Here is a 22,307-nt window from a genome sequence, read left to right on the forward strand (position 1 = left end):
CCCAGTGTTGGGGACAGAAGGACCTCCCTGGAGCAGCCTCCAAGCCTGGCACACTGGGCAGCTTCTCTCTGCCAACGTGCCCGGGGTTCTGGCATCACCAGTGAGTTCAGTGGGCCCCCCTTGCCTGCTGCCCGCTCCTGCCCTCCGAGTCTGCCTGGGTGCAGTTCACGGGAGGAGCCTGTTTGAACCCAGTGGCCCCCAGAGGAGGGCCGGGAGGATGACCCTGGCTGAGGCTCCTCTTAGTCACCTTCCTCTCGCCACGAGGACGTTTTAATGGCGTGTTCAGGCTTCTGGGCGGAGGGAGAGCCCCTCACGCCCACGGGAAGCAGAGGCTGTGTGGGCAAGGAGGGGTCTCAAGGGCGTCACGTGGGATCTCTTGCCTGGGAGGAACCAGAGCCCATGAGGGCAGCAGCTTCCTGCTTCCTGAGGCCCCTCAAGCACAGTCCCAGCTCAGAGCAGAGCCCACTGCCCGCTCCGGGCGAGGCCCCTTCAGCAGGCAGGAGGGCGCTGGTGGGGCCGCGAAGCACAGACAGGGCCAGGGGGACCTGCTCAGAGGCCTGTCCATGGGAAGTGAGAACCCCGTCCTCATGGTGTCCAGCAAGCCCAGTGGCCTTCAAGGGGCCACATCATGCAGGACCCCAGGAGGGACGCTGACACCTGCCCCGGGAGCAGCCCCGCCTTCATTCCTTGGTGAAGTCTCTGGCCTGTTAGTCAAGGAAATGGAAACCCAGAGAGGTTGGACAACCTGCCCATGGTCACACAGTTCTAAGTGGTGGAACTGGGGCTTGAGCCCAGCCTGACTCCCGACACAGTGTGTCTGAGAATACAGGGCCTTGGGGGACGCCCGTGCTGCCCACACCCCTACTACCTACTGGCCACAGAGCAGGGAGGACCCTGTCCAAGGGACAATGCCAGGCCCCTCCTCACCTTCCCCCACGGTTGCTGGTAGCACCGTGAGGGCCAGCCCCGTGCATCCCCTCTGGCCGCTCCAGCAGCCCTGAGGGAATGCCTCCCTTGCTCCCAGAGCGGGCTCAGCCTGAGGGCCTGCCTGGGACGTGTCCTCCACGGGCGCCGCCACCCCAGGCCCTGCTGCCGGGGTGGGTTCTGGCTGGGCAGGTGCATTGCTGTGACCTCCTGTTGCTGGCACTCAGGTGACTGCGTGAGCTCAGGTGTCCTGCAGTGGCCCCGCCCTGCTGTGTGCCTCAGAGCCTTGTCCTGGAGGGCCCTGGTCCCCAGCTCAGGCGGGCCCATCGGGAGCCCTTCTGCAGTGGCTCGGGAGGGCCTCTGACCGCTTTCCCACTCTCCTGCCCTGGAGCAGGGATAGCGGAGAACCAGCTCCCCATCCCCCGCACGCAGCCGCCTCAGCAGCCTTTTGGCCACCGTGGCCCTCCGCCTGGCCTGCTGGGGTCCTAACGAGGCCTGTGGTCCTCTGGCTGCTCTCCACACGCCCCTGGTCCAAGGGCAATTCGGGGCTGTATCCCAGGCTGGGCTCTGGCCACCAGGGCCACCAGGGCCACCAGGGCGCTGGTTGGTGGGGGAGGCCCCCTCGCTGGTCCGCTGCCAGCGGGAGCTCAGGACGTCCCTGGGGTGAGCACAGCTGCAGCCGGCCCTGGCCACTCTGTCCTCCAGAGAGAGGAGAATTCCCGGGATCCGGGTCTCCGGGGTCTCCGGCATGATGCTTTCAGATTTTGAGGTTTAGTTTTCTCTTCAGGAAAACGACTGGGGTTTCTGTTTTGACTTCAGAGACCAGAATCGTGGGATCTGTGACTCTGATTCCTGCGAGGACCTCGGAGGCTGGATTCTTTCCTCCTCTCTTTGTGGACGGGATTCTTGCGGCCGGGGCCGAGGTGCCAGGGCAGCCGTTAGTGGGACTGCCAGCGGTCCCAGGGCAGGTACCAAGGCTAGCCCTAGCCCGTGGCGTGTCTCGCGCCGAAGCCGCGCTGCCTCCCCACACCAGGCAGGCGCTCCGGAGGGCAGCACTGCGTGGGCCTCTCTGGGTGTCCAGGCAGATGCTTCCAGAACAACCGCAGACACTCAGATCCCTGGTGGAATCACTTCTGACTTGCGAGTGAGCGGCCTCCGTGTAACCCCAGTGGTGTCCACTGTTGGAGGCCTGGCCCCAGCCCCTGGTGCTGCGGAAGGGGTGGCCTCTAGAGGCAGCCAGTGCAGGAAGTGAGGCCGTGGGGCCTGCCTGAAGCGGGCAGGGGACCCGGCCTCCTCCCTCAGCTCCTGGCCACTTGGAGGTGAGCAGCCTCTCTCCCCCAGGTGCTCCTGCCCTGAGTGTCCCCTGCCACAGGTCCAGAGTGACTGGGCCAGTTCACCAGGAGGCCTCGGAAACTGCGAGCCAAAGTAAGCCTCCCTCAGTTCAAGTGATCTGTGTGGTCAGAGCAGCAACTGACCCCATGCTAACACCTCCAGCTGCCATGGTCCCTGCGTCCAGCTGGGAGGGACTGAGGGCCACCGTGATCTCCCACCCGCCTCGGGACCGTTGGGCCCAGTCCTGCCCACACCCGGAAGCACCTCCAGTGCTAGCACACGCAGAGGCTCGCTCTCAGCACCTGGACGTTAGAGGGCCTCAGGGACCAGCCTGCGTCTCCCCCACGCCCCTGGTTCCCAGCACGGAGGACATGGGGCGTAGAAGGCTCTGGCAACTGCTCAAGCCCCTGGCCTTTTGGGAACTAGCTGGGCAGGACTCCAGGCCTCTGGATGCCCAGCAAGAGTCCGGATGCTTCTGGGGCCGTTGAGGGCACAGTGTGCTGCTTGGTGTGTCATACACAAGTGTGAAAGGGGGACAGATGTTCTGAGGTCAGAGAGGTCCAGCCACCAGCCTAAGCCACACAGCGAGGAGGGACCAAGAGGGGCTCAGGTGTCCTACCTCCAGGAATGTGCATGGGGCTGGGGGCACTGGTTGGGGGAAGCCAGCTGATGTGGACTCCAGGGTGGCCCTGTGCCAGGGGGGACGTGGCCCAGAGGCCTTCACTCCAGGACCTGTGGATGTGGCAAGCAGGAGACCCCTGGGAGGGGTCTGAAGGCAGGTGGACGCTGGCCCGAGAACAGGCTGCCCCTCAGTGCCCGCAGCTGCAACTGGACCAGGAGGGGTGGGACTTTTCCTAGAGCTGGAACAGGACGGGGCCCTGCAGACCCCGGCAGCCCCTAGCCTCTACCGATCGCTCTCCGTCAAGCCTGATGAAACGCTGGGAGGCATGTGCGGCCAGCCTGCCCCACCCACTGAGCCACCCGGCCTGTGTTCCAGGACCCCTGCCTGTCACATCGCAAGGGGGCCTGTCAAGGGCCACCTTGAACCTGGATGTTATGAATGGCCCGAGGGCCACACTGGAGGTGGTGTGCGGAGCTGGTGGCAGAAGGTGGGCATTCTCTGTTCAGCTGAATCAGTACCACGATCCCTGTCCCAGCCCTGGCCCAGCGTCCCAAGGAACCAGGCCTCTCCATGGCCATGGTAGTAGGGAGGTGGGACTTCTCCTGGGGACGCTCCGTGTCATCTTGGGTCAAGCGCAAGACCTCACCCTGGTCTCAGTGCATCTCAGGCAGAGCAGGTAAGGATGGCCCAGGGTTTATGCTGACGTCCTGCATGAAGAAAGGTGGCCATGCGCTCCGCAGGGCTCCTTCCTCCCATCGCCCGTCCCTGACCCCCAGGCCATCCTAAGACCCTAGAGGGGACCTGGCCTGGGTTCCCATGTGGCCGGCATGCCTGAGGGAACACAGAGTCCAGCCCAGGGCCAGGCAAGGGGCCACTGGCAGGCCGTCCCAGCTGCAGAACCGGTCACCTCCGAGCTGCTCTCCTGCTGAGCGAGGTGAGGCCCCGCCTGGGCCCACTGGTTCTCCATCCATCCCTGCAGCCTGGTGTCCATGTCCCTGCCCTCCTGGGCCAGCATGGCCTTCTCCAGAGCACATGGGAACAAGCAGGTGGCACGACCCTGCTTCCAGATGGGGGCTGAGCCTGGACCAGGATCAGGAAGCCAGCTAGGAGCTGGCCCCTCCACAGCCTGAGGGCTCCTCCACTGGCCTGCCTGCAGGGGCCCTTCCTGCGGGCAGGCTGCACCTTGTTCCCTCTGCTGCGGGGGATCCCAAAGCTGGGCTCGCCTGGCTTCCTTTGCCCTGGTTTCCATGGCAGCCACCTGGTCCTGAAGCTATTTCCCAGGGGAGGTGAGGGTCCCTGCGGCTGGGAGAGCAGCCACAGTTGCTGCACCCCAAGAACTAGACACCAGGAAGCTGTCACCGGGAAGGTTGTGTCCCTGGGCGCTGTCCTGAGCCCCTGGCCTGGAGCAGAGGTGCCTGATCAGCAGGGGCTCTGCAGAGGGTCCCGGGCTGCTCTGGGGCAGGCCCTGCTCCTTGCTGAGTTTCCGCTCTGGGTGGACGGTGCCTCCTGGGGCTTCTCCCAGGGATGCGCTTGCTCAGGGAGCCCCCACCCCAGTGGGCATCCTGCATCTGCACAGAGCGGGTGGGGCTCTGGGCCCTGCACTACCCTCTGTGGTGGGAAGGATGACTGGGCCCTGGGGTCTTGGGACCTGGGTATCGTCCTCTCAGGCTCGGGGAGTGGCTGCTTCCCCTGGGCCCACTCCCTACCCTGGCCTGGCCTTTCCTGCCATTGCCCGCTGTGCAGAGCAAGCAAACTGCAGCCTGAGAGATGGGCCTTACCGGCCAGCGGGACGCCTCCCTGGTCAGGCACACCAGCACTTCCCCCTGCTGGGCCCAGTGGGGACAGCATCCAGGGCCCCTGGCTGCCTTTGCTGCCCTCCCAGGTCTGCTGCCTGGAGCCTGTGGGGGCACCCAACCCAAGGCTGTTGGAGGGTGGACCAGCTGCTCCCTGCTCCGGCCACCTGACCAGCCCACTAGATGGCGCCATGAACTCACGGCCCACTGCCTCCTAGTCCAGCTGGGAGGGTCGTTGCAGGGGAGCGCTCACGGGGAGGAGCGCTGGGCTTCCAGAGGTCCTCCCAAGCTGACCTGCTCACCACCAAGGAGCCGTCTCCTCCCCCCGCCCCACTTACCCCTCCCTTGGTGGTACATTATCTGGAGTCCTGTGCCACCCGTTTCCTCTGGGCAGTGTGCCACCCAGAGCCCCGTGTCCTGGCCACCCCGAGTCTGACCCCTCACGGGCTTGGCGGGTGCCTGATGGGTGGACGCTGGCGGGCTGTGCTCGAGTCCATGGTTACTGTTGCCCACATAGGTCCCTCCTCACCAGGCCCTCGGGAGAGGGCGGGCAGGGAGGGGGTCACTTGTGGGAGCACCGCCAGCCCTGGTGACCCTCCTGCTCCCTGCCGCCCTGCTCTCGGCCTCTGGGGGGCAGCCAGTTGGACCACGTGCCTCTCCCGTCAGCACTGCTCGCAGGACCCAGAGGACAGCTTGGGGCCGCCGCACTGCCCACCCGCCAAGATCTGTGGAGTCCTGGCGGAGGGTGCGGTGAGCAGGGTGCCGGGAGCCTCAGACCCGTGGGTGGCACAGGAGGCCAAGGTGTCCTGCCGGGCCTGAGCCACAGGGTCCCGCGGGAAGGGACTCTGCAGTGGCTTGGTGTTCCGTGGGGCTCTGGGGGAGTGCAGCCCTGTGGGCCACAGTGCTGATCTGGGGGACAGCGTCCCTGTGACTGGGCGAGGGGCCCACGAGCCAAGCTGAAGGACGCACGCGGATGGGACCTGACCAGCATGGCCACTCTCAACCATTTTCCTCTCTGCTGATGGGGGTCACACAGGGCTGCCCACTGTCCACTGCCATGCAGGGACCCACCTGCCCTGGCCAAGGCCCACTCAGGCCTCTGCCATGCAGGACCCACTGCACAGAGCTGCATCCAACCTCTGTGGGACGGGACGTCAGTCCACCCTGCTGCTCACCACGCCCCATGCCGCTCACTCTCAGGAGGCCAGTGCTGACCTGGAGCCCAGGCCCCCACCCAGGCCACCTCCCTGTGGAGCCTCTGGCCTCTCTCCTCCAAGGGGACCTGACCCAGGGCCCGCCGTGCCTCAGCTGGCCCTGCCCAGGCCTTCCTCTCTCGCCTGTCAGTTCCTGGCCCGCAGAGCAGCGGTGCCGGCAGAGAAGCACCAGCAGCGGCCAGCATCCCAGCCTGGGGCGCCCTCGCCGGCCACGGTACTCACTGTGCTTGTGGTGAACTCGGGGGGGTTGTCGTTCACGTCCGTCACCGTGATGATGGCTGTGGCCGTGTTTGAGAGTCCGTAGTTAAGATTGCCTTCCATGTCGGTGGCCTGGACGATGACCGTGTACTGCTGCACTTTCTGAGGGGAGGGTGCGGGGAGGACAGAGGTCAGCCTCCTGTTAGTGGACGGGGGTGTGCCTTCCTCTAGAGCCGGCCACTGCTGGGGTGGGTGCAGGGCAGTGACCGGTGACAGGAAGAGGTCGGCTGTCTCCATATTAGGGGTCTCAATGGGTATGGGTCTCCTCTGGTGCCAGATGGAACCGGGAGATTGGGGCCAGAGACCAGTAGCACTGTCCTCTGTTTGGAGGAGCAAAGGGAGGGCCCAGCCCACAGCCTCGGCCACGGGTGGGGAGCGTCTGGCTGAAGAGCCAGTCGGGACTCAAATGGGGGAAGGAGAGGAGGGGTCTGGGAGGCCCGGGAGCCTGCCCAAGCGGGCCACCTGTGCCGTGTGGCTCTGGAGGGAAGTCAGAGCCGGGCAGCCCCGCTCCCGGCCCTCGTGGGAGTGCAGTGGAGCTGGAGGCCGGTCAGCCACGGTGGCCTCTGCACACCTCTTTGACTAAGTGGTCAAGCCTCTTGGAGGATAGCAGAGGGCCAGCCTGGGGGCAGCTACCTGTGGGACCCTGCCCCTCTCTCACTGGCACCATGTGGGGAGCAAGGACTCTGGGGACCAGCAGAAAGGGGCCCTCCAAGTGCGGCATGACCCTGACTCCCGCTCCTCCAGGAGCAGAGGGGACGAGAGCGGCTCCCAGCCCTCGACACAGTGAGATGTGCCCTGGTGATCCCAGCAGGGCCAGCCAGGATGGCTCTGCTGCCTGGGTGGCCTCTGCATGCAGGGTGGACATGCCACCTGGACAGGCAGTCCTCGGCAGCAGCTCTGCTGGGCCTGCCACCAAGGCAGGTGGGAGTGTGGGTTCGCAGGTGACTGGGCACTGACCTTGGGCATCACAGCACTGCTTATGGCAGAGGCCCCTTGTCTGAGGTCCTCGGGAACCCAGAGGAAGGCTGGGTCCCTGTCCTTCCCCACAGAGACCCGCCGGCCCACGCTGGCCGTGTCCCTCCTGGCGCTTCCTCCCTTTGCCTGTGGGCTGGCAGGCCTCCCGTGGCAGGGGGGCCTGGTGTGGTGGGGACAGCTGTCTTCCTGCTGCTGCTTGGCCCTGGCTGGGATGCTGCAGAGATGGCTGGGGCGGCGGCACATTGGCAGACAGGGTAGAGAAGTGAGTCCAAATGCCAGGTACCCGTGCCCTCTTGTCGAGGGCAGAGCCCCTTCCTGTCTACGCCTCCCTGTCACCTGGATATGCAGTGTCGTGCGGGCCAGCCCTGTGACTTCCCTCCTCTCTCCCCAAGGAGACTCTGTCCAGGAAGCTGCTGCCTCTTCAGAGACTTTCTTCATTTCCACCAGTTTCTCTTGTCCTTTACAAATCTGAGTTTTTCCCTCTTCTCAGGACCAATTTGAGCATCTGAGCTGCAGGGAGTCCTTAGCTCATCTTTCCCAAGTCCGGCAGGCGCTGTGGCCCCTCCTGGGCTGCCCGGCACCTCAACTGAGGGCCCAGCTCTCTCTGCATGGGTGGATGGGGCTTCTCCTCTCCACTCCCTGTGGCCCTGGAGAAGGGGCCAGACCTAGAGCCCCAGAACAACACAGGCCCGGGCCAAGGCAGGGACAATCAGAGAGGAAGAAGGCCACGCCAGAGGGTTGGGTCTCTGCCTGCACGGTGGCAGGAGGCACCCTCGGCCATCATCACAGCCTGTGCACAGACCCACTCAGAAGGTACTGAGGAAATGAACATGTTAGAAATAGACACGTGCATGTGTGCCCATGGGTGTGCACGCATGTGTGTGCATGTGTGCACGCGTGAGTGCTGGTTTGCGTGTGCCTGCAGGTGTGCCGCAGGCTGCCACTAGAGGGCAGGCCAGGCTCGCTTCTGGAGGCAGGACTGCTGCTTCCCACCACTGGGGGCGCAGTTCACCTGCTAAGAAGGCAGGAATGGCTGCAGGGACCCCGAGCAGCCAGTGGCCTTCCTGTGGGGCACTGACCCCCGGCAAGCTGGCCTGGCCCCGGGATCAACAGCATCCCCAGGCGCCTGGGAGGAGGCTCAGGCACTCTGCTGCCAAGGTCACCCTGCCCCTTCTGGAAGTGTGGGCGTGTGGGAGGGGTGGGCAGGGTCCCAGCTCCTGTCCCCGAGCTGGGCGGGGAGGGATCCCTGGAAACAGCAGCCTGAGGTGTGTCCTCTGTGTGGCAGGGGCTGCTCAGCTAGGGGCTTCGTGTATGAACCGGTGCAGGACTTTGTCCTAAAGTGCATCTCATTCTTCAGGAAGCAGATGGAGGAACCCTGGGAAAATGGCAGGCAGGACAGTGTTCTGGGGTCTCTGGCCCCAGCTGGGCCCTGAGAGGTGAGTTTGTCACATGTTTGTGGGTGAATTCAGCCCAGCCCTGCCCCCGGCCCCCATCTTGCCAATGGCCTATGTGTCCCTGGGAAGCCAGAGGCTTCCCTGAGGCCAGGGCTGGCCAAGGTTTGTCCTGGAGTCCAGAGATCTGTCCTGCCTCGTGGGCCTGAAACATGCAGCCTGCGCTCCTGATCAACCCTTCACTGAGATGAAAGGAAGTGACTGTGCGGGCAGTGTCCAGGGTCACCCCCACTGGACACCTGTGAACATCCAGAACCAGACTTTCTGGTGGCCAGTCCATGCTGGCTGCCGCTGGGCACAGAGAGCAGGGTGGACGCCCCGGACCTGGCCCACTGTGTACATTAGCACTGCAGTGAACTCATTAGAGTGAGCTGACCATTTTCAAGTTGGAGAGCAAGGAAGGACACACAAGCGCTGACCCTGGGCTTTTGCTCACCTCCTCACAGCTCAGCATGCAGGTTCCGCAGAGCATCTGTCCATAAGGCCGTGGCTGGCTTGCCCAGGGGAGCCTCCAGGCCTCCCCCACAGCCAGCCCCTCACACGACAGGCCTCCCTACTGGGCCTGGGCTGCAGGACGCACAGCCAAACACACTTCCTGGGGCATGTGGGGCCAGCAGCAGGGACCCTGAGGTTCCCTTGGGCACTACCCCACCCCGTGACCACTGGGGCCCGTTTTGCCACTAGGCTGCTAGCACCTTCCCCATACTCTGGGCTCTGTGCACCAAGCAGTTGGTCAGCATGGGGATAAATTCAAGCCAAGAGCCTAGACTTGCAGACTTGAGCATCCCTCCCTTCCTGATGAGGCTGGAAGCAGGGCAGGTACTGCCTGCCGCTGCTCTGGAAGGACTTCCAGCCTCTCACAGAGGTTATGCTGCTCTGTGCCAGCTTCTCATGGCCCTTGGCTGGGTCTCATGCCCTCTGGGGCTCTGCGGGTGGTCACAGCTGGAATCTCCTTCCCTCTGCTTCTGAGCAGTAGAGCAGGCTGGGGGCATCTCCCCAGCCCAGGTGGCTCCGCACCCACTGTCTGCCCCGGCCTGAGCACGGTCAGAGGACTCCCAAGGTGGCTGCCATCGCAGGGTGTGTGTGTGGGCACCGTGGAGACAGCGAGCAGTGGAATCCTGGTCACCACAGGACTTGGAACCCTCACTGTAGGGAAGAGATCTGAGTGAGCACTAGCCACTCACAGCAGCCCAAATGCCAAGTGAACACAGAGACAAGACGCAGTCCATCTGCCCAGTGAGGTGCAGGAGAGTAGGGACATTCACTGCCCTGGGGAGGAGCTCAGGCTGGGCAGGAAAGTTCACCCTGAGTGCTGCTGCCCCTGTGCGAGGTGCCAACAGGCAGATCTGCAGGGACAGACAGAGCAGTGGCCGCAGGGCTGGGTGGTGGGGCAGGCCCTGGGAGCTGGGGTGATCCCCAGCAGAAGGGGCCTCTGGGGTGAGTGGTCACTCACCTGGAGCGTGCCCCGAGCCCACTCTGCAGGACACAGGGTGAACTGTGTGGTGTGAGCTATATCCCAGGGAGCTGGCAGCAGAGCCCACCTGTCCCTGCTACGGCTCACTGGCGTGCACCTCTGGTGGCCCCAGGACTGACTCCACCTGGAACCTGCAGGATGGCCCCAGCTGCCCCACTCACACCTATCACCACCAGGCTGGGCCCTCCCTCAGCCCCTAGCCCTTTCCTGCCATGGTGGCCCACTCTGTGCTTCGAATACAGCCCTTGCTGCTCTGCCACTGCGACCTTTGAAGCGACCTTTCCTTCTCTTCCTTGCTCCCCCATCCCTGACCTCAGGGGAAACAGGATTACCTTTCTTCCCCATCTCAGGCCGAGATATCTGTCTTGAGCACACACCCACCACAGGCATGAGGACTTGGGGGTGGCACTAGCAGGTCTCAGAAATGACTGTCTCCCAAATTAACAAGTGGATTACGACTCCAACAGGGAACGTGTGGAACGTAGCCTTTGGGTCACCTCTTTGGATCATTTCTGTCTATTGTGATCATTAACACTGTAGATGTCATAGCAGGAACTATTTGGTTTAATGCTGCATATTGTTTGTGTTAATTGTTGTTATTATTTGTCTTCCCCTAAATGGTGAGGTACTGGAAACTTTCAGGGACACAACAACTCCACAGGATAGAGACTCTACTGCCTCAGACCCACACTGTTAGGCAAGCAGACACACAAACAACATGGAAAACCAAAGGAACAAACTGCCCCAAACAAACCAAGGTACTTCAGTAACAGAATCCATCAACACCAGAGTGGAAGAAATGTCAGAGAAGGAGCTTAGAATGTACATAGTTGAACAATCTGCAAGGTAAAGGATGATTTAAGGAGTGAAATCAGAGAGAAAATACAAGACATGAAAGAGCACTTCAATAGAGAGTGATTCTAAAAAAAAAAAAATCAAGCAGAAATCCTTGAAATGAAGGAATCAATAAACCAAATGAAAAATTCAGTGGAAAGCATCACTAACAGACTAGACCACACGGAAGACAGTTTCAGGCAATGAAGACAAAATAAATAGCCTTGAAAATAAAGTTGGCCATGGAGAAGAGATGTTAGGAGACCATGAAGAGAACTTCCAAGACATATGGGATAACATGAAATTTAAGATTTAACAGGATAGATGAAGGCTTGAAGACACGAACCAAAGGAATGCACATTCTTTTCAATAAAATAATATCAGAAAAATTTCCAAATCTAAAGAATGAAATGGAAAATCAAATACAGGAAGCTTACAGGACCCCAAATATACATTACAAGAGACCCTCACCAAGGCACATTATTTTGAAAATGTGTAACATACAGAAAAAGGATAGAATTTTAAAGGCTGCCAGAGAAAAATGACAGACCACATTAGAGGGAAACAAATTAGGATCTCAGTTGATTTCTCAACCTAGACCCTCAAAAGCTACAAGGTCTTGGAATAATACACAATAAGCTCTGAAAGAAAATGGATGCCAGCCTAGAATACTGTTCCCAGCAAAATTAAGCTTCAGAATTGACGATGAAATAAAAACTTTCCATAATAAACAAGTTAAAAGAATTCACAACTAGAAAGACTGAACTACAAAACATACTCAATAAAATATTTCATGAGGAAGAAATAAAAAGTAAAACTGAAAACCAGTAAGGAGAGGAACTAAACTAGAAGAATAGTCAAAGGAGAAACTACTTCAAATTAAAAACCATAAATAAATAAAAATGACAGGGGATAAAAATCATTTCTCAACAATAACATTAAATGTAAATGGCCTAAACTCATCAATCAAAAGACATAGACTGGCAGATTGGATTAAAAAACAAGATCCAACAACATGCTCTCTCCAAAAGACTCACCTCCTAGGAAAAGACATACACAAACTGAAGGTGAAAGGATGGGAAAAAACATCATTCATATGAATCTCATAAATAAGCAGGTGTTTCTATTCTCACATCAGATAAAGTGGACTTCAAGCCAAAATTATTCAGAAGGGACAAAGAAGGACATTTCATACTGCTTAAGGGAATCAATCATATATCAACAAGACATAACAATTGTAAATATTTATGCCCCAAACAATGGAGCATCTATGGACACCAAACAAACCCTTCTCAATTTCAAGAATCAAATAGACCACAACACAACAATACTGGGTGACTTTAACACACCTTTATTACCACTGGATAGATCCTCCAAACAAAAACTTATAAAAGAAACTATAGAACTAAATAATACAAATAATCATTTAGACTTAACAGACATATAGAGAATATTTCATCCATCAATGACTGAATACTCTTTTTTTTCAGAAGCACATGGATCCTTCTCTAAAACAGACCATATCTTAGACCACAAAGCAACTCTTAGCCAAGTACAAAAATAGAGATAATACCCTACATTCTATCAGATCATAATGGAATGAAATTAGGAATCAATGATAAAACAAAAAATAGAAGCTACTTTAACATCTGGAGACAAAATAATACACTATTTAATGATCAATGGATAGAAAAAGAAATCAGGGAAGAAATTGAAAAATACAGGTAAATGAGAATAGTGATACAACATATCAAAATCTCTGAGACACTGTGAAGGCAGTTCTAAGAGGAAAGTTCATTGCCTTGAACTCATAAATTAAAAGAATAGAAAGTCAACAAATAAATGACCTAAAATTACAACTCAAAGCCCTGGAAAAAGAAGAACAGATCAACATCAAAAGCAGAAGACAGGAAATAATTAAAATCAGAGCCAAAATCAACGAAATTGAAATAAAAAAACCCAAAAATTCAGAAAATTAACAAAACAAAAAGTTGGTTCTTTGAAAAAAATAAATAAAATGATAAACCCTTAGCAAAGTCAATGAAGAGAAAGAAATATGAAAGAGAAAACTCATATTACTGAAATTCATGATGACACTACTAAAATAAAGATGATAATCAGAAACTATTTTGAAAATTTATACTCTAATAAAATAGAAAATCCTAAATACATTAACAAATTTCTAGAGCCATATGACATATGACCTCCCCAAATTGAATCAGGAGGACATAGAAAATTTAAACAGATCAGTTTCAAGCAACAAAATTGAAGATGCCATCAAAAGCCTACCAACAAAGAAAAGACCAGGACCAGATGGATTCTTCAAATAAAAACTAACACCAATACTCCTCAAATTATTCCATGAAATAGAAAAGGAGGGAACCTTTCCAAACTCATTCAATGAAGCTAGTATCACCCTGATACCCAAACCAGACAAAGACACATCGAGGGCAGAAAATTTCAAACCAATATCCCCAATGAACATAGATGCTAAAATTCTTAATAAAATACTGGCAATATTTTGCATACAAACATATTCAAAAGACAGTACACTATGATCAAGTGTGGTTCATCCTAGGGATGCAAGGTTGTTTTCAACATATGGAAAACAATAAACATAATTCATCACATCAATAGATTTAAAGGCAAGAGTTCATATGATTATCTCAATAGATGCAGAAAAAGCATTTGACAAAATACAGCATCTATTTATGTTCGAAAATACTAGAAAAACTAGGGATAATAAGAACATACCACAACATTGAAAAAGCTATATGTGCTAAACCCAAGGTCAACATCATTCTAAATGCAGAAAAATTGAAAGCATTCCCTCTAAAAACTGGAACAAGACAAGGATGCCCCCTTTCACCACTTCTATTCAACATAATCCTTGAAACTCTAGCCAGAGCAAGTAGGCAGAAGAAAGAAATTAAAGGGATATGAATAGTAGAAGAAGAACTCAAAGTATCCCTATTTGCTGATGACATGATTCTATATTTGGAAGACCCAAAAACTCCATCAAAAAGCTTCTAGAACTCATAAATAAATTCAGCAAAGTAGGAGGATATAAAATTCACACTGATAAATCAATTTTGTTTCTATACATCAGTGATCAATCAACTGAAAGAGAAATTAGGAAAACTACCCCATTCACAATTGTCTCAAAAAATATTTGGGAATCAATCTAACTAAAGAGGTGAAAGAACTCTACAATGAAAACTATAGAACACTAAAGAAAGAAATCGAAGAAGACCTTAGAAGATGGAAAGATCTCCCATGTTCTTGGATAGGCAGAACTAATATTGTCAGAATGGCCATACTACCAAAAGTGCTATACAGATTTAATGCAATTCACATTAAAATTCCAAAGTTGTTCTTCATAGAAATAGAAAAAGCAGTCATGAAATTCATTTGGAAAAATAACAGACCCAGAATAGACAAAGCAATCCTTAGTGAGATAAGTGAAACAGGAAGCATCACAATACCAGACCTTAGACTACAAAACTATAATAACAAAAACAGCATGGCATTGGCACCAAAACAAACATGAAGACCAATGGTACAGAATAGAAGACATAGAGACAAACCCACGTAAATAGTTATCTCATACTAGACAAAGGTGCCATAAACATACATTGGAGAAAAGATAGCCTCTTCAACAAATGGTGCTGGGAAAACTGGAAATTCACATGTAGCAGAATGAAATTTAACCCCTATCTCTCACCCTGCACAAAACTCAACTCTAAGTGGATCAAGAACCTAGGCATTAGGCCAGAGACCCTGTGCCTACTAGAAGAAAATGTAGGATAACTCTCCATCATGTTGGCTTAGGAACCAAATTTCTCAACAAGACTCCTAAAGCACAGGAAGTAAAATCAAGAATCAATAAATGGGATGGTATTGAACTAAAAGCAAAGGAAACAATCAAGAACATGAAGAGAGAGCTGACAGAATGGGAGAAAACCTTTGTCACTTTTGACACCTGCACCTCAGATAGAGCATTAATCTCCAGGATATACAAAGAACTTGAAAAACTTAACACCTAAAAAACAAATAACCCAATCAATAAATGGGTAAAGAAACTGAATGGACACTTCACAGAATAAGAAATATGAATGGCCAACAAATATTTGAAAAAATGTTCAACACATCTAGCAATTAGAGAAATGCAAATTAAAACTACATTGAGAGATCCAAGATGGCGGACTAGAGGGAGGCTGCATTCCGTGTCGCTCCGTAACTCCGGTTTCAAGCAGAGGATATCTGTTTCTTGGTGAGGCAGTTTTTGCTGCTTATTGATCCCCTGCTGTTTACCTCATTTGTCTGCTGTGATCACCTGCAATCTGCCAGCATATGGAAGCCTTTTTTGAGTGCAGATTGCTCACTGTCAGGCGTCTATCATCTGCCATTTGCCTGCCTCTTGCCTGTCCATCGCCTGCCTTACACCTATCCATCACCCAGTGCATGAGGTTCACCTCCCGATCATCTGACAACAGCCAGCAAACTGATCACCGACTGCCAGTGGAGCACCAGCTGCCTGCTGTAGCCTGGAAGTTCTCTTTCACAGTACCTGCAGGTTTGATTACACGTGGCTGCCGCCATTTTGAGACAATAGCCAGGCCCCGTAGGACCCCTGGCCAAACTGACTGAGCCCTGTCTCCAGGATCCCACAGCTGACCGATCACTCCCTGCCTCTGGGGCCTTCACATCGACTGATTGCTCCCTGCCGCCAGGACCCCCAGACCAACTGACTGCGCCCTATCACCGGGACCCCAGACCGACTGTACCCAGCCTCCAGGATCCCACAACCACACCAAACACACCCGACCTCCAGGACCCCTGCCTGACCAACCGCATCCCGCTTCCAGGACCTCCTGCTGACCTCAGCCACACCCTGAGCTGCAGCTCCCCATTTGCCAACACATCTCGAAGCCAGAGCGGCCATCTTGGGTCATCCTGGAAGCCGTAGCTCCTATCTTTAGGTGGGGCAAATCCCATCCTGAGACGCCTGCTGGAGGCTTCAAGCTCATTGTCAGGTACCTCTCATGCATCAGCCACCGAACTCTGGGAGGTTTCATTACTATATGACTGTTATACTGTAGATTTTCTTTTTTCTCCTTATTGAAAAATTTTAAGTTTTTATTTCTTTACTTTTCTTGCTCTCTTCCTTTTGTTTACCTGTTCCCTCAGAGTCTCTTTCTCCCTTTTTGGCATGCTAACATCCAATTTCTTTTGATTACACTCTCACCCTTTCTATTATCTAGAACTTCTGTATATTCTTTTCTTATCCTTTTAACAGCCACATTCTACATCTCTCTGCATCCTCTTTATCCTCCATTAGAAACTGCAGACCTTATTGCAAATCTGTTTGTTTTACTGAAGATAATATTTGAACTCATTCTGTTTATTATGACAATTTTGTTATTGTCCTCATAGGGGCTATTTGGTCTAGGATTGCATAGTGTCTGAATTGGGCACTGCTAATACTGATCTCCCCTTAAAGAAAAGGTTTTGGAAACCTCTAGGGCCACTATAAGCCTATAGGGGGAAATCTGCAATACCCCAGATCTGCATTGCTAGAGGGGAAGATACATAAACAACATGAAAAAACAAGGGAAGAAAATGATCCAAACAAATCTAGATTCTATATTAATAGAATCCAATGAGAGTATGTTAGAAGAAATGTCAGAAAAGGACTTCAGATTATACATGATTAAGATGATTCACGAAGCAAAGGATGAGATAAAAGAGCAAATGCAGGCAATGAATGTTAATACCAATAAGCTGAAAGAGCACCTGCAGGAAGCAAAAGATCATTTCAACAAAGAGGTAGAGATTCTCAAAAGAAACCAAACGGAAATCCTTGAAATGAAGGAAACAATAAACCAAATAAAAAACTCAATGGAAAGCATCACCAAAAGACGAGACCACTTGGAAGACAGAACTTCAGACAATGAAGACAAAATATTTAATCTTGAAAATAAAGTTGCCCAAACAGAGAAGATGGTAAGAAATCATGAACAGACTCTCCAAGAACTATGGGACATCATGAAAAGACCAAATTTAAGAATTATTGGGATTGAGGAAGGCACAGAGATACAAACCAAAGGAATGAACAACCTATTCAATGAAATAATATCAGAAAATTTCCCAACCTGAAGAACGATATGGAAAGTCAAACACAAGAGGCTTACAGAACACCAAATGCACAAAATCACAACAGATCCACACCAAGGCACATTATAATGAAAATGCCTAACATTCAAAATAAAGATAGGATTTTGAAGGCCGCAAGAGAAAAGCATCAGATTACATATAGGGGGAGACCAATACGGATAGCAGCCGACTTCTCAACCCAGACTCTAAAAGCTAGAAGGACCTGGAACAACATAGCTCAAGCTCTGAAAGAACATGGTTGCCAACCAAGAATCCTTTACCCAGCAAAACTAACCTTCAGATTTGAAGATGAAATAAAATCCTTCCATGATAAACAAAAGTTAAAAGAATTTACAAATAGAAACCCTGTGCTGCAGAATGTTCTCAACAAAATATTCCATGAGGAGGAAATGAAAAACAACAATGGAGGTCAGCAAAGGGAGGAACTACCTTAGAGAAAAACCACTCAAAGGAGAAACCAAGCCAACTTAAAAACCAAAAATAAGCCACATGACTGGGAATACAAATCATATCTCAATAATAACCCTGAACGTTAATGGCCTAAACTCATCAATCAAAAGACATAGACTGGCAGAATGGATTAAAAAGAAAGACCCAACAATATGCTGCCTGCAAGAGACTCATCTCATAGAAAAAGACATCCACAGACTAAAGGTGAAAGGATGGGAAAAAACCTACCACGCACATGGACTCAGTAAAAAAGTGGGAGTTTCCATCCTTATATCAGATAAAGTGGACTTCAAGCCAAAGTTAGTCAGAAGGGATAAAGAAGGACATTTCATACTGCTTAAGGGGACCATAAATCAGGAAGATATAACGATAGTAAACACTTATGCCCCAAACAATGATGCATCCCTGAACATCAAATAAATCCTTTTCAATTTCAGGAATCACATAGACCACAACACAATGATTCTGGGTGACTTTAATGCACCGCTGTCACCACTAGATAGACCTTCCAAACAAAAACCAACCAAAGAAACCATAGAACTCAATAACACAGTCAATAACCTAGACTTAATAGACATATGTAGAATATTCCATCCATCAACAAGCGGATTCACTTTCTTCTCAGCAGCACATGGAACCTTCTCGAAAATAGACCCTATGTTATGCCACAAAGCAGCCCTTAGAAAATGCAAAATAATAGAGATACTGCCTTGTGTTCTATCAGATCATAATGGACTGAGAGTAGAAATCAATGACAAAATAAAAAACGGAAATTATTCCAACACCTGGAAACTAAATAATATGCTATGGAATGAAACATGGATAATGGAAAACATCAGGGAGGAGATAAAAAAATTCTTAGAGGTCAATGAGAATGACGATACAACATATCAAAATCTCTGGGACACTATGAAAGCAGTACTAAGAAGAAAATTCATTGCATGGAGCACATTCCAGAAAGAATGAAAAGACCTAACATTACAGCTCAAAGCCCTAGATAAAGAAGAACAGAAGAACAGCAAAAGTAGTAGAAGACAGGAAATAATCAAAATCAGAGCTGAAATCAATGAAATTGAAACAAAAGAAACAATTAAAAAAATTGACAAAACAAGAAGTTTGTTCTTTGAGAAAGTAAACAAAATAGACAAACCCTTAGCCACACTAACAAAGAGAAGGAGAGAGAAAACTCAAATTACTAAAATTTGTGATGAAAAAGGAAATATCACGACAGACACCACTGAGATACACAACATAATGAGAAGCTACTTTGAAAATCTGTATTCCAACAAAATAGAATCTACCGAAGACATTGACAAATTTCTGGAGACATATGCTCCTCCCAAACTGAACCAGGAGGACATACACAATTTAAACAGATCGATATCAAGCAATGAAATAGAAGAAGCCATTAAAAACCTACCATCCAAGAAAAGCCCAGGACCAGATGAATTCTCAGCCGGGTTCTACAAGACCTTCAAAGAAGAACTCATTCCAATACTTCTCAAAGTATTCCAGGAAATAGAAAAGGAGGGTATCCTACCAAACTCATTGTACGAAGCTAATATCACCCTCATATCCAAACCAGGCAAAGACACATCAAGGAAAGAAAATTTTAGACCAATATCCTTGATGAATATAGATGCAAAGATCCTTAACAAAATATTGGCAATGCATTCTGCTGTCATGTATAACTAATGAGAATAACTAAAAATAAATAAAAAATATAAGCAACAATAAATGTTGGTGAGGATGTGGGAAAAAAGTTCACTCATACATTGCTGCTGGGACTGCAAGTTGGTGCAGACACTCTGGAAAGCAGTATGGAGATTCCTCAGAAAACTTGGAATGGGACCACCATTTCATCTAAGATATCCCACTCCTCAGCCTATACCGAGAGGACTTAAAATCAGCATAATATAGTGACACAGTCACACCAATGTTTATAGTAGCTCAACTCAAAATAGCTAAACTGTGGAATCAACCGAGGTGTCCTTCAACAGAGGAGTGAATAAAGAAAATGTAGTATATTTACACAATGGAGTATTACTCGGCCATAAATAAGAATGAAATTATGGCATTTGCAGGTAAATGGATGATGGAACTGGAGACTATGATGCTAAGTGAAAGAAGACAAATCCCCCAAAACCAGAGGCTGAATGTTCTCTCTGATATGTGGATGCTAACACACAATAAGGCAGCGGGGAGGGAATAATAGAAGTTCTTTGGATTAGACAAAGGGAATGAAGGGAAAGGAGAGGGGATGGGCACAGGAAGACAGTAGATTGAATCGGACGTCACTCTCCTGCGTTCATATATGAATACACGACCAGTGAACTCCACGCCATGAACAACCACAGGAATACTCCACGGGCGCACAAGATGTCAAGTACACTCTACTGTCACGTATAACTAAAAAGAACGACCACAACAGAAAATAATCCAGCTACTGGAAACAAGAACAGAAAACCCCTCTGCTCTGCTCTGCCGAATGGGCAGAACACAGCCTCTGGGACAGGAGTCCCCTGCGCTGCTCCTTTGCTGGCAAACAATAACACTCTTTCTCCTTTTCCTCAAAACCCTGTCCTTGTTACTGTGCTGGCTCTGGGCACCAGGACAGCTTCAGTAACACTCCTCTGAGCCTGCAGCCCTTTGGGGTGTGCCGTGACCTGTGCAGGGAGGAGCCGCTACCTGGGCACACATCCCACCTGGCCCAGCTGCATCTTGGGGCACCCCGTGGCCCCAGAACAGTGGCCGTGCAGGGGTGCCCTGTGCTTCCCCTCTGAGATTCTCCCCAGCGGGTGGCTGAGAGTGGTCCCCTCAGAGGTGCCCAGGACAGTTCTGGATGGGTCACCCAGAAGCCATCTGAGCTCAGGCCATGGCTTCATGGCAGAGCACCCACTGCCAGCCCTCTGCAAACCCACACTGTCCAGCCTGCCCGGGGACCTGGCTTCCCACAGTCCTTGGCCCAGGACAAGGGCCTCCCCACACCCCAGGTGGTCCTGCTGCCCAGCTGCTGCGTGGCAGGAAGCGCCTGTCACTGCACCTCTCCTCTGCCTTTGCACACCAGATGTGACTTCTGCCTGCGCCCCCGCCCGGGGCCTTCGGGGCCACCACCCAGCTCCCCGACCCGTGACTCCGGGAGGCCCCTCTGTCCAGGGCCAGGAGCTCCTCCCTGGCTCGAGGCTTCCAGGCCAGCAGCATGGGGGAGGTTCCCAGGGCCTCACGCCCCATTTCCTCTCCCTGTCTCTGTCTCTCATCTCTGTTGGTGCTGAGGAGAGATGAGCTGCCAGGAAAGGCTGCTGATGACCAGTGAGGGCTTCCTGGAGGAGGTGGTAGATTTGGACGCAGAGGTAGGAGAGTACCTGGTGGGGGACAGGCAGGGATGCGCCCAGGGGGTCCTGCCAGGGCCCCAGGTAAGGAACGGACACTGTCTGTCTCAGCAGGCCACCCCCAGCTGCTCCCAAGGGCCACTGCCTGTGACCAGGCCCCGGCTGTCCAGGGTCCCTCTGCAGCCTGGCCTGGGCAGTGAGCCCCGAGCAGGAACGGCTGCCCCCCACGGCAGAGCACTGTGATCCCAGCAGCTGCCCCTGGGGGCGCGTGCGGCAGGGCAGCCAGCGGGGGCTGGGAAGGGCAGCTGCAGGGTCCTGGAGTGTGGCCAGTGCCCTGGGCGTGCGGAGGCTCTGGGATGGCTTTGAGGCCTCGCCGGCCTCAGACGGGACAGGGCCTTTCCTCTGTGCTGTCCTCCTTCTTTGGGGGCAGGTGTGGTGTGCGGCCTTCTCCTGGGCCTCTCTTCCGTGCTGAGAGAGGTGGAGGGCAGTCGCAGCTGGAAGGAGAGCTCTGGAAATCCAGGAGCCGGGATCCTTGAGGCCAGGGCTGTGGCACGCGTTCCTGGACGTGTCCGACGATTTTAGACATCTCCAGGGTGTTGGCCGTGCCTGGACAGTGTGGGGCACACTGGCATCTTCTGACGGACCTGGACCTGTCTGGACATTCCTGTGCCTTCCGAGACGTTTCCAGGGTGGTGTCTCCCTGTCCGGGCGTCCCTCCGCAGCCCTGCTCCACGGCTGGTCTGCTCTCAATGAGGTGTGTTCTCCAGGAACCGCACGGTGATCAAGACTCTCCCTGAAGGACGCAGGAGAGCAGCTCCTCTGGTTTTCTACAAACCTCCTTTTCCAGAAAAGCAGCACTTCACCATCAGAGGCTCTTGCAATGGTGACGAGGGTCCACCAGGGGGCGCCCGCCCGCCTCTCCACCTGGCCTCTGTGCGCACACCTGGGGCAGCCACAACAGGGCAGGGCGGGAGCTTGCTTGCCTTGGCCCTCCTGCCGGGCCCAGCCCCTCTGGCTGTTGGCTTCTGAAGGGGCCAGAGCGGAAAGGCTGAGCCTTGAGGCTGGAGGTGAGGAGGGCCCGCCTGAGGTCTCGGCACCTTTCCAGCATTTCCCCAACTATTTAAAGACACAAGACCTCGTCTCAGCCCCAGGCTGCCCAGTAGCTGGTGGCCCTAGGGGGTTTGGCTGGTGGCCACAGTTTGGCAGCCCTGCTTTGGTGGCTCCCTGGGGGTGTCTGATTGCTGTGGTACCCTGGTCAGTGAGGAAGCCGCCCATCCTGTGAGAAATAGAAGCGTGGTGGTCCATTTTCAGAACGCAGTTTCGGCCTTAACTGGATCCGAGGGCAGTCGTTTTAACTGCAGCCCTTCCCCCTTGCCCACTGCAATTTTAAAACTAGCCAGTTGCGTAGATTGTACCCCTGAGTCCTCCAATCAGGGCCCAGGGCAGCACCCATTAGGGATGTAGGCAGCTGGAC

At 52.7% G+C, this 22,307-nt stretch overlaps 1 protein-coding gene across 2 annotated transcripts in view; it reads right to left on the minus strand.

Annotated features, from left to right (window-relative positions):
• The window catches only part of Cdh4 (cadherin 4), a 446,648-nt gene that overhangs the window by 22,194 nt on the left and 402,147 nt on the right, over window positions 1–22,307 (minus strand). For both annotated transcript variants that reach the window (XM_047534707.1, XM_047534698.1), the window contains exon 8: window positions 6,108–6,245. In XM_047534707.1, coding sequence (XP_047390663.1) covers window positions 6,108–6,245 — 138 coding nt within the window. The remainder of the gene's footprint in view (window positions 1–6,107; window positions 6,246–22,307) is intronic.

Source organism: Sciurus carolinensis, chromosome 2, assembly GCF_902686445.1.
Source record: "Sciurus carolinensis chromosome 2, mSciCar1.2, whole genome shotgun sequence".
In the NCBI taxonomy this organism is placed as follows: Eukaryota; Metazoa; Chordata; class Mammalia; order Rodentia; family Sciuridae; genus Sciurus; species Sciurus carolinensis.